Below are 12,842 nucleotides of genomic sequence, written 5' to 3'. Positions count from 1 at the left end.
ACAGGACTGGTCAGGAAATCTCCCAATGGGGATATATGTACATTTGCTTGTTATTGTGTCTCTTGGATAGAATGCAAGGGGAACATGATGGCCATAGGCATGCGCACAGTGTGTGCCAGGTGTGCCTGGGCACACCCAAATTACCCTGTGTGGTGCAGATTCCCCCTGTTTAGAGCCCTGATCACCAAACAGGGCTTTTGTAAAAACATACAAAAATAAAATAATAATAAAAACTATTGACACTATCCATTGCCTTACTGACCACAATCTCTGCCCTAATAACACTACCCGTTGCTCTACTGACACTGTCCATTGCTCTACTGACACTGTCAATATGTATACACATGAACACACATACATGCCTGTTTGAGCTTTGGGGTGCACACCCTAATGCAATAGGCTAGACACACCTATGATGAGGCCACAAACAGCAATAAAATTCCCCTCAGTGCTACTGATATTTAATAGAGCTCTGCCTGCCAGCTGCCTAGTATAATATGGCACACTGCGGGTATGCAGCCCTAAACACAGAAAGTGTGCATTCAGGGACCTGCACCGACACGTACCCACATGTGCTGTATCCGTGCAGCTATTGCATCCCAATTGACATGAATGGGACTGCCTGCATGCATGCCTGTTCTGGCTGTGGTTGTGCTCGGTGGAGGTTTTCCCTTGTTTTCCCTTGTTGCCTGTAGGTGATGTTACCACTTCAGGCCCATGCTGGAACTCAGGCAAATCATAGTGTGTTAAGTGACCCTTCTCGGCAGCAGCACAGTGGGAGTGGTGCCCCACTGTGCATGCTGGGAGGGGATACTTAAGAGGCAGACGCTGTTTTTCGGGGTCATTCACCTCGTGGCCCTCCTGGCGGGAGGTGGGTGTGCGTGATTCCAGTCTCGGGACCACGTTGGTCTGAGGCTGTGTTCCAAGTAGGCCCAGCTATGCTGGCTGTGGCCTATGGTTCTACAAGGGATCCCAAGCGGAGGAAGCTTCTTAGCGAAGGAAACCCGGGGAGGACCTGCCCTGGAGGAGACAAGCAAGGCAAGCTGATGTCTTGGGATAGGCCTGCTAACCTCATTAAGGAAAAGGGATCCGCTACGCAAAATGTCTTACAATCCGCCAGATTGGCTTAAAGGCTCTTTGGCTGTAAGGCAGGAAGTTCGGGACTTTAAATCCTGTGGCAGAGGATTCCTGACTATCCAGTCTGTGGCAGAGACTGTTCCTATACTATCCGTGCATCATTCCGGATGCTAGGCCATGTGAGAGGGGTCTATCCGGGGGAGCAATACCCACTCAGGAGTGAGTGGTGAATACTGGAACTCTGAATACTTTTTGTGCATTCTGTACCGCATACCTGAACCTTCCCCTTCTCTCTATACTCTCTGCTTCCTTCACAAGTTTATGCAGCAAAAATAAAACCAAACAGTTGAAGGTTTTACATCTTGTGTGGACATTGCAATTACTAAAGACTTTCTTCCCTAGACAACGAACTTAGACGTAACGTGCAAAACCCAAAATCTAAACCAGCAGCTTCTTTGGGAGTAGTGCTACACTAAGAAAGCCCTATTGGTTAAATACCATGGATTCTCCTCACTGTGCATCCAACAATGAACGGACTGCAATGATGGGAAAGGTGAGGCTGCAGATGGGCACTGACCAGACTGCATTGTTGGTCAATTTATAGACTGCAGATGGGCACTGAGCAGGGTGTGTTGATGAGATGTGACCCTAATTTTGCTTTAAAGCGGATGTGCCATTAAAAAAAAATATTAAAAGCCAGCAGCTACAAATACTGCAGCTGCTGACTTTTAATATTAGGACACTTACCTGTCCTGGAGTCCAGCGCCGTCCGCAGCAGAGGATGAGCGATCGCTCGTCTCTCTGCTGCTCCCCCCGCCATCCTCAGTGAGGGAACCAGGAAGTGAAGCGCTCCAGCTTCACTACCCGGTTCCCTACGGCGCATGCGCGAGTCGCGCTGCGCCTGCCGACTGGCTCACACGCTGTGTGCTGGGAGCCGAGCAGCTGGTCCTTGAGCCCACACTGCCCCGAAATTGGGAGCCCCATGATGGCACTGAGAGTGATAGATACACAGGGGAGGCAATCTGCCTCCTACCTACTTGATGCCTGTTTACCTGCACTGTCATTGTTGTAGGGGCCCCAGAGCATTTCTTTGCCCATGATGCTATTAACCTCCCTGGCGGTATGATTATTTCAGAAAAAAGGTGCTGAAAGCGGTACCATTATTTGCAAGGAAATTTGGCGTTTTATACTGTAGGCCTGTAATTCTTAGGAATAACTCACTTAAATCTGACCAAACAAGAGTCTAGTAGGCATCCCGGGTATGAAATTTTTTTAAAAACAAAATTATAAATTAAAAAATAATAAATAATTATAACAAATAATAATATAATTATAATAACAATTATTCAATAATGTAATCAACTCAAAATCACTGAAATTTGCTCAGTTGCAGAATTGTCGCTGTCATTACTTTTATTTTTTTATGACGAATTTCCCCACAAATCGCTATCGCTCAATTCTGCAAGTGATTATAATTTATTATCTCTGTTTTCTAGCTGCTCTACAACCATTTTTGACATAAAGGGACACTTTTGGTTGCTATGGACAATCTTCAGTTTGCAGGCAGAAAGAACAGTTTTTATTATATAAAAGTACATGTAGGACACTGGGCAGACCGCTAGGGAAAAGGGGTGTGTGTATTTTTTACATACAGTACTGTAATCTATAAGATTACAGTATACTGTATGTATTGTATTTGTTTACCTTTTTGAATTTAGCGCCGTTCTCCGCTCCTGTGCGTCGTAACGTTGCAGGGAACGGAGATCGGCGGCACAGGAGGACACTGTGTGAATCGAGCGAGGTGCCGCTCGCTCACACAGCGCGGTAGCATCGCTGGATCCAGGGACAAGGTAAGTAAACCAAGCCTGTGGATTCAGCGAGGTGAGCCCGAGTCTGACTCGGGGTTACCGATCGTAGCCAAAGAATCTCACCTCGAGTCAGCCAGTCAGGGGGGTTAAGACGGCCCTGGTTGGACTAGAATGCCATAACTCCACCACATGCTTAAGAGAGTTAATTCATCCTAGTGCCAAGGCATGCATTGAAAAGAAACATTGCTGGCAAACAGGTAAGACTTTTATTGCAGTGGAGACATACAGGGTTTGATCTACTAAAACTGGAGCGTTCAAGATCTGGTGCAGCTGTGCATGGTAGCCAATCAGCTTCTAACTTCAGCTTATTCAATTAAGCTTTAACAAAAAATAAAAATAAAAGCCAATTGGTTTCTGTTTAGAACTGCACTAGATTTTCCATTCTCCAGCTTCAGCAAATCAACCATTCAGAGTCTCTTCTGCATTATCAGTTTTCTCACCAGCTACAGTTTCAGTGTGTAAAGTGTATATACAAATACTCATATACAGGTCTACCCAAGTCCAAAAAAAATGAAAACATGTTTAATTTAACTTTTGTATAATCCTGAACAGAACCAAAAGAGTAAGAAAACATATAAAACAGTAGACATTGCCTTTAAATTTCCATAGCATGCTTCATATCTCACCTCACATTGATCACATTTTTCTCCAAAGACATGTGGTTTACAGTCACACAAGCCGGTGTCGTGGTGGCAATTTGAGGAGATAGAGCTATTTGGGTGACATTCACATGCTTAAAAAAGAAAAAAAATGCCAGTGTTAAAGAATAAGTTACCCCAACATTTCATATTCCTGATATGTGTATGCTGTACCAGGTACTTGTGTTAAAAAGTTTCCTGTTCTCTTTATATTTCTTCCTTTGTGTGAAATACCTGGTGATCCTGCCAGTACCTCTGCTTTCCTATTTCCATCTGACCACACTAGGCATGAGAACACATCCAAACTCATTGTGGTCAGTTTTCTGGTTGTGCTGGGAGAACAGCCTGCCTGTCCTCCAAAGATCAGACTTGTGTCCTACACACCTCTTCGCCGGGAAGATCAGTGTAATGCTTGCTCTCTGTCTCCTGCTGACATGCACCCCTACAGTCTCCACCCCCAGCTCTTGCAGCTGAGAAAAGAGGTCATACGATCACTTATAGAAAAATACAGAATATATATATATATATATATATATATATATATATATATATATATATATATATATATATATATAAATATATATATATATATATATATATATATATATATATATATATATATATACACACACACACTGACGTTTTGTTGTTCATTTCTATTTTAAACTGGATGGGTAAAGATTCACATATACTTTAAAAACGCCATTAAATAAATACTACCATTCTTCCCTTCTTCCCCTACAACTGGACATTATTAATGGTCAGGCTGGAGATAATCATTGACTCATGAAACAGATATAAAAGATAAGTTATGGCAGTCATAAACCAGTAGTAAAATTGGCAGTGATCTGATAAAGCTTTGCAGCAGTAATGAAGTGGCTGGTCAGTTCTATTGTTGTTACTGTATATCCTCCTTTATATCTTTTAATTGTAGCCCCAATTATTGTTGTTTTTATCTCTTATCATGGGCTGATTTAGTATCAGGCATGTAGGGTTTTCTTTTGCCTATAACTGGCAGAGGCAGAGACAACCTTTGCTTGTTTGGTCATTTACCACACATTTTTGCCATCATTAGAAACACAATCACCTTATATACACTTTATTACACAAAATCACATTGTTTTAAGCTTGGGAATCGCTATGGACACCTACAGGTTGTGTGCTTACAGGCTGCAGCAAAAGGTAATTTAAAGGGCCTGTAAAGGTATAAAATGTTTCACTTACCTCATCCTTCCATTTTTCTTTTAAATGTCCTTATTTCTTCTGAGAAATCCTCACTTCCTGTTCTTCTGCCTGTAACTCCACACAGTAATGCAAGGCTTTCTTCTTGGTGTGGAGTGTTGTGCTTGCCCCCTCCCTTGAGGGGGGAGGGGACGAGCAGCAAAGTCAGGACGCCCACTAACACACAGCTCCTTTCTCTATCTGCAACGTAGAGAACATCCTGACTCTTCTGCTCGCCCCCTCCCCCTCAAGGGAGGGGGCGAGCACGACACTCCACACCAGGGAGAAAGCTTTGCATTACTAGACAGAAGAACAGGAAGTGAGGATTTCTCAGAAGAAATAAGGACATTTAAAAGCAAAATGGAAGGATGAGGTAAGTGAAGGAGGACTGCACTAAGGTAAAGGAAGCTATTTAGGGGAATTTTTTTTTACCTTTACAACCCCTTTAAGCCTCTCTAACCCTCTCTGGGGTTATACCCCTGCACATTATACAACCTGAGCTACGCTACAGTATATCGTTAAAAGTATTGGGACGCCTACCTTTACACGCACATTAACTTTTATGGCATCCCAGTTTTAGTCCGTATAGTTCAATATTGAGTTGGCCCATCCTTTGCAGCTATAACAGCTTCAACTCTTCTGGGAAGGCTGTTAACAAGGTTTGACCATTCTTCCAGATGCGCATTTGTGAGGTCAGGCACTGATGTGGACAAGAAGGCCTGGCTCGCAGTCTCCGCTCTAATTCATCCCAAAGGTGTTCTATCGGGTTGAGATGCAGGCCAGTCAAGTTATATGCCCTCTGTGTGACCTGTTGAATATTGCTGCCTGCTGGGAACCATTTTTGAATTATCTGCCTGAGGTTTGCCTTCATTGATACCGAATCGCATGACGTGTATGGTGTACCCGCTTCAGTATATCATCTTTAACAAAGCTTGATTGGCCTAGTAGGTATATGCATGTCTGGGTCCAATCGATCCGGTAAGCCCCTTGTCATAAGTGATGGTAGATTTTTCACTTTTTCATACATTGGATTTTGTGTTTTTATTTTATTCAGTGGAATTGATTCACCGATTCATCCAATATTATATGGACTTCTATAATACCATTCATTCACATGTGGTGTTGCACGATATAATCTTTATTGTTTTATCACAATTTGTTTCATTGTTAGCACTACACTTTTCCACATAAGTTTCTCCATCCCAAACGCACTCATCCATGTCTTTATGGACCTTGCTTTGTGCACTGGTGCGCAGTCATGTTGGAACAGGAAGAGACCATCACCAAACTGTTCCCACGAAGTTGGGAGTTTGAATTGTACAAAATGTCTTGGTATCCTGACACCTTAAGAGTTCCCCATTGGAACTAAGGAGTCAAGCCCAACCCCTGAAAAACCACCCCACACCAATTCTCCTCCTACACCAAATGATTTGGAGGAGTTGTCCAATACTTTTGGCAATATAGTGTGGATGAGTGAGTTTGGGTTGAAGAAACTTGACTGGTCTGCATTGAGCCCTGACCTCAACCCAATTGAACACATCTGGGATAAATTAGAGCAGGGACTGAAAGACAGGCCTTCTTGTCCAACATCAGTGCCTGACCTCACAAATGTGCTTCTGGAACAATTCCCATAGACACACTCCTAAACCTTGTGGACAGCATTCCCAGAAGAGTTGAACCTGTTATAGCAACTCAATATTGAATCCTACAGACTTAGACTGGGATGCTATTAAAGTTTATGTGCGTGTAATGGCAGGTGTCCCAAAACTTTTGCCAATATTGTGTATATGAATTAAAGGGCTGCTCTGTTGAAAGATAGAGTATGTAGGGAAAATCTCTTTAATGTCTTGCATTGTTTTTTTTCACCTGGTCCAACACATCAAAGAATATTTTTATATTATTGTTTTACAAGCACTGCATATCTACTTTTCTTAAGGACCTGATAGGGTATAAAGTGTGCCAAACCAAAAAGTAATTTTAGGAAAAAAAAACTGAGCAGAGAGAAAGAGGGCGACATTTCCCAGGGCACAGCATGGTGTCATTGTTGTCATGGATGCTTTCTTAGCTCAGTTTAATTACATTCACTAATATGCAACTATTGTGTGTGATTAAAGAAATAATGTGGCAGCTTGGCATCCCACTGTATAGTGCTGGGTGACATGCAAAGAACATTCCACTGTTTGGGGAGCAACATCGCTAACTTGGTATTGACCAAGCTTCAAAAATCAGATACAAGCAATACAAAACTATAAGATAAGCCTTATTACAACACCTCTGAATTCCTTGAATAAGCAATCCAGAAATTAGAAACCACATCATATCTTACCGGTACAGTTCTTCGCGAAAATGGCATCCCCATGGAAGCCATCAGCGCATCTTTCACAGTAGGGCCCAGCTGTGTTTCCAATACATTTCAAACACTCTCCTGTCACGGAATCACAATGGCCATCTTCAAAGGGGTCTATATTGCCATTACAATCACAACGGACACAGGATCCTCCCAGTACTGATGGATTTCCATAGTATCCATTGGCACATCTGGAACAAAGGATGGATTCTTTAAGGAGACTAACATCCAACTCTCCAACAAATGTCACCAAAACATGGATGGAGTTGTTAGGAAATTTTGTAAACAATAATAACGACAAGCTGAACTAGACGTACATATAAATTATTAAATCATGTGAAAATTGGTAATCAACAAAATCCTGTGAATACGTAGTATTGATGAATCAGTGCAACTGTATCAAACTTATCAACAGTGGTCATAAAGTCTGTGGAAAACAAATGAAAATGATGAAAGTGAAACTATATCATATTCCTTCCTTGTAATCAGTGCTCCTTTAAATTTCATTCTCAGGTGAGGTCCACCACCACCCCTAAGGGCACATTCTCGCATTCTAAAGATGATCTCAAGCTCTGTAAGGTTTCAGGGTAAAGCCTAGTACACACAATGAGATTATTGGACGAATCTTTAAGGCTAAGGTCACTCCAGCGCTTGTAACCACGCTTTGGAATCCTGGAGTACCCAGTAGATGTCAACTTGAAATGACAAGGAAAATAACAAAGTACTCTATGCAATGAAAAGTTTTTTAAAGCCAGATAAAATATGGATTCACATGTGGGTAAAACTAATAACGCTTTAAAACGTCCTCTTTAAAAACTCAGATCAGAAAGGCTGCTAGGTAGATGGGACTTAAAAAAAACACCCAGGCCCGGTACATCTTGCAATTGCAAAAACCTACATCAGAAAAAATCCTACTAGAACAGCTGGACTTTATATAGGCTTAAACAGAGTCACTTGTACTGATGGCAGTGACTGTGTACTGACTACTACTTAACATCAGTTTGAATGTGATTGGTTAATTCTGAACACAGCAATATTCTGATATAAACTGCCGTATAAATCTCATAAAAAATTCCCACACCATTTTTTCACAGTGCAATAAACATCGGTGAACCTTTACAAATAAAAATTGTTAGTACTGACCTTCTGTGAATACCCCCAATGTGTTGAATAATGGATCAGTAACACAACAATAGATATTATTCTCTTCAGTACAGTTCAGTGTTAATATAACAAACAGGGTGTCCAATGCATATATTTAATTACCAGCCCCTTGGATACACTCTCCTTCATTGCCTGGTTTAAATTAGTCGTCAAACCTGCATAATTCGAATGTGTCAGCAATTAAGTGACTAAGCTGGCGACATTAGTACTAATAGGTTATTCGTGTCCCCAATAAAGAAAACTGCCAAAGGACATTACTGTGCTGACTATACGGCACAAATCTGTAACAAATTACAAGGGCTTTTCAGGACAAATGAAAAGTGGTAAGTTACATAGTTACATAGCTACATAGTTATATAGTAGGTGAGGTTAAAAAAAGACACAAGTCCAACCTATGTGTGTGATTATAAGTCAGTATGACATTGTATATCCCTGTATGTTCGTTCAGGTGCTTATGTACTGTCATAGTTTTTTTAAACTATTGATGCCCCCTGCTGAAACCACTGCCTGTGGAAGGGAATTCCACATCCTTGCCTCTTTTACAGTAAAGAACCCTCTACACAGTTTAACCACTTGCCGACCGCTGCACGCCTATTTATTTTGACAGAATGGCATGGGCAGGCAGATTGCCGTACAGGTACATCCATTTAAATCTGCCGCCCAGCAGGTGTGCGTGCACGCCCGCCGCATGCCTCACAAGTGGGGCCGCAGGTCCCAGGAACTCGATGTTCCTGGGAGTCCCGCGATTGTGTTCGGCAAGAGCAGAACAGGGGATTGCCTTTGTAAACAAGACATTCCCCTATTCTGCCTAGTGACACTGTCACTGATGGCTGTTCTCCGTGATCGGGAACAGTCATCAGTGACGTGTCACGTGTAGCCACACCCCTAACAGTAGGAATCACTTCCTAGGGAACACTTAACCCCTGCAGCGCCACCTAGTGGTTAACCTCTTCACTGCCAGTGTCAACCAATCAAACGCTTATTGCGATTTTTTTTTTTACCAAAAATATGTAGAAGAATACGTATCGCCCTAAACTGTGGGGAAAAAAATGTTATATATATTTTTTGAGGGATATTTATTATAGCAAAAAGTAAAAAAAATATTGTTTTTTTTTTTCAAAATTGTCTCTTTTTTTGTTTATAGCACAAAAAATAAAAATCGCAGAGGTGATCAAATGCCACCAAAAGAAAGCTCTATTTGTGGGAAAAAAAATGATGTCAATTTTGTATGGAAGCCACGTCGTACGGCCGCGCAATTGTCAGTTAAAGCGATGCAGTGCTGAATCGCAAAAAGTGGCCCGGTCTGGCTCTTTAACCACCAAAATGGTCCGAGGCTGAAGCGGTTAAGGTGAAAGTTTAAATCAGACTTGCACAGTACCTCTCTGATTTACACCGACAGTAACTATAATATCAGAGTTCATCTCTACTTTCACCTGCAAATGAAACCTGGAATGTTGACCACTCTCAGCCTTCAGCCATATTGGTTCTCTCTATGTTTCATTCCATTGCTGCTTAACACACCTAAACAGTAGCGGAATGTAGTGTTTTCATATAACAATCTCTCTATGTGAAGACACTCAGAAGAGAGGAGAGGATGCTCATAAATTACACTAATTTGCCTTCATAAAAGCTTTAGTTTAGGCAAGGGTAACTTCTTATTTATGTGCCATCATTAAAATATGCATTCTCATTATTTCTGTAGTCAAGCATGTCTAATTTTAGGATAATACACTACAATTTTTTTTATATAAATGAGACAATAGAATTCTATATATTTTTTGAACTTGAAGAATCATGGGAAAATACATACCTTTCACAACGTGGTCCAGTATAACCGGGCGCACACTGGTCACATATCACGTCCTCTTCTCCAGACAAATAACACGTTGGGCTAAAACTGAAAGAGGATTTTTTTTTTTTTAAATAAGTATAGATAATAGGTTATTCTATTTATAATCAGTTTTAGTACTAAGGACAGATTGATATCCATAACTATTAGCAATCTGTGATATACTCATTGACTCATGACAAGAAGAAAAGACTCTCACTTGTTGGAAGGTGCAGTTAAAGGACAAGCACAGAGCTGACAGTCCTGGGGTGTTCCTGCAGTTGGGTCTCCAAAGAATCCTGGAAGGCACTGGTCACAATGGGGACCTGTAGTATTGTGCTGACAGCCCTACACAACATGAACCCACATTACAATTAGGTGCACGTTTTGTTACATTGGCTAAAATAAGTATTTTCAAGCAGTTTTATGATGTACACTGTAAAAATTGTGAGAACTATAGGTATTTTTTTTTTTACTATTGTTAAAGTGTTTTGGCAAAACAAAAATAAATAAAAAATAAAACAGATTCAGAAGATTACTGCAATACCCTTTTAATACTTTGCAGAAAAAAGTACAGAAAAACACCTACCGATTTACAGCGAATCAGGTGAATGCCCAACTTGCTGTTGTAGCTGAAAACACGCTGCCTCTACTGAACTGGAACCCTGAACTGTGTTGGTGTCAGCCCTGCACAGTTCGTTTATGCCAGAATACAGAACACCTCCCTCTCTCTTCCTCTCAATAACTTAATGGGAGATGTTCTGTAGTCCAGGAGAGAAGAATTTAGGCAGAACTGATAACGCTGCTTGGGATTTCAGTGCAGAAGAGGCAGTGTTGTTGACTCAAAAAAGAAAGTTAGGAGTTCAAAAGGTTTCTGGCAGGATCAGCAGGCATTTTTTTCTGTACTTGTAGCATTTTAAAAAAGGCACAAAATTAGGAATGTACTCCACAGATGCACTGCTATTATAGTTAAGAGACACTCTGTAGAGCTAGATGGTGATAGTGTATTCTTGCTCCAATAAAAGCATATGGTAAATCCAGTGTGACATTCCAAGATTATCAGGGGATGATATGAGGTTTTGCTGACCCTCTCCTTTGGCTGATATAAATGTTCATGAGCACCAACTGGTGATTCCTTATCTAGATTAACCCTAAGGCCTCGTACACACGGCCGAGTTTCTTGCAAAAACCAGCAAGAAGCTTGCTGTTTTTTTTTTTTTTTGCCGAGGAAACCAGTCGTGTGTACACTTTTCAACGAGGAAACTGCCGAGGATCTCGTCGGGCCAAAAAGAAAGCATGTCTTCTTTTTCCCCGACGGCAATGGGAAAAGTTGGCTAGCCGAGATCCTTGGCAGCTTCACAAGGAACTCGACGAGCAAAACTATGTGTTTCGCCCGTCGAGTTCCTCGGCCGTGTGTACGAGGCCTAAGGCTTTAGGCCTATGCAAGTACTCTCTTGATGGCTAAAGCTACTAATGGCTGGTGATCAGATCTTTGATATTGTAGTATTCACAATTTCTGTTATTATCTCAAATATTTGTCTTTAATAAACACAAGGTAAACTAAATGTTTTTTTTTTTTTTTTTTATGGATAACGATGGCGAAGGAACAAATCATTGAATTAAGAGATTTGTAAAATCTCAAGAACTCTTAAGCATCCCTGTTATACTTTCTTTTATACATGTATACACATTTACTGCTACTTATACATACATTAATATATATTTTGTTTTTCATTTTTACTAAAAATTTAATTTCTAAAATGGGTTAAAAAAAGAAAAATTCATGGACATGTTTAAGAGAATTTGTTTCTATGTATGGATAATTTCAAAATGTAGGTGTACTTTATAAGAACACCATTAAGACAAACTTACATAACAAGCACCATGGATGTCACAGTCTGTTGCATGGCCATTACATTCACAAGGCTGACAAATTCCACCGAAGAGAGTTCCACCAACTCTATAGTAACCAGGAATGCAAGACTGGAAAAAGAAATGTTGTAGCCTGAGATTCAATTTCTAACATCTACAATATTCAAATAAACATTTCTTAGAAGCAGATTTCCCTGGGATCTGTGGGGAAAAACTAGTCTGACTGGCTGATTGGCTTGTCTTCTTATTGGTTTAAATGTTTGACAAAAGTTTAAGCCAATTAACTCTCTACTTTATGTTCTCCAGACAATAGGTAGGGATATACCGTAAGTAGGATCAAACCTTCTTACAACACTTTTTCCTTTTATTCCTGTTCTAATGCTTGCAAATACAGAGGCAAATTTAAATGAACTGCATAGTGCTAGAAGAGAGAAAAGCTCCCTTAAAAAATAAGATATGGCTTCAGGTGCAAAACAGGAGTACGGGTAAAACTACCCCAGCTGCTGACAAGGATAGATACTAAACTATGATGGGGTGGGTGTAGGTGGTGTGCAGCGTGGTGTGGCGGCAATAATTCACACAATCAGGTATAATGGAAAACTTGTATTGAAATAAGACAGCAATAGTTCACACCAAACACAGTGGCAAAACTGTCCAACCGGATAAATTCACGGTCTCCAGTAATGAGAAGAGAGCAAGTATTAGCTGGACTGACAGTGTCTGCTAGCAGTTCAGAATGCAGCCTGGCCATCTTCTGCCCAAACGGGATGATGCCTTAAGGAGTTGAGACCGTACGCGTTTCCTTCTTGTCAGGAACCTCTCCCTAC

At 41.0% G+C, this 12,842-nt stretch overlaps 1 protein-coding gene across 1 annotated transcript in view; it reads right to left on the bottom strand.

Annotated features, from left to right (window-relative positions):
* The window catches only part of LAMA1 (laminin subunit alpha 1), a 239,231-nt gene that overhangs the window by 128,635 nt on the left and 97,754 nt on the right, over positions 1 to 12,842 (bottom strand). The window contains exons 16-20 of the mRNA XM_040353992.1: positions 12,016 to 12,126; positions 10,364 to 10,491; positions 10,126 to 10,212; positions 7,131 to 7,342; positions 3,572 to 3,678 (exon numbers count right to left, since the gene is read on the bottom strand). Of these exons, the coding sequence (XP_040209926.1) occupies positions 3,572 to 3,678; positions 7,131 to 7,342; positions 10,126 to 10,212; positions 10,364 to 10,491; positions 12,016 to 12,126 (645 nt within the window). The remainder of the gene's footprint in view (positions 1 to 3,571; positions 3,679 to 7,130; positions 7,343 to 10,125; positions 10,213 to 10,363; positions 10,492 to 12,015; positions 12,127 to 12,842) is intronic.

This window comes from Rana temporaria, chromosome 5 (assembly GCF_905171775.1).
Source record: "Rana temporaria chromosome 5, aRanTem1.1, whole genome shotgun sequence".
Lineage (NCBI taxonomy): Eukaryota > Metazoa > Chordata > Amphibia > Anura > Ranidae > Rana > Rana temporaria.
Note: the sequence above shows the minus strand (reverse complement) of the source record. Positions and strands in the feature narration are given on the sequence as shown.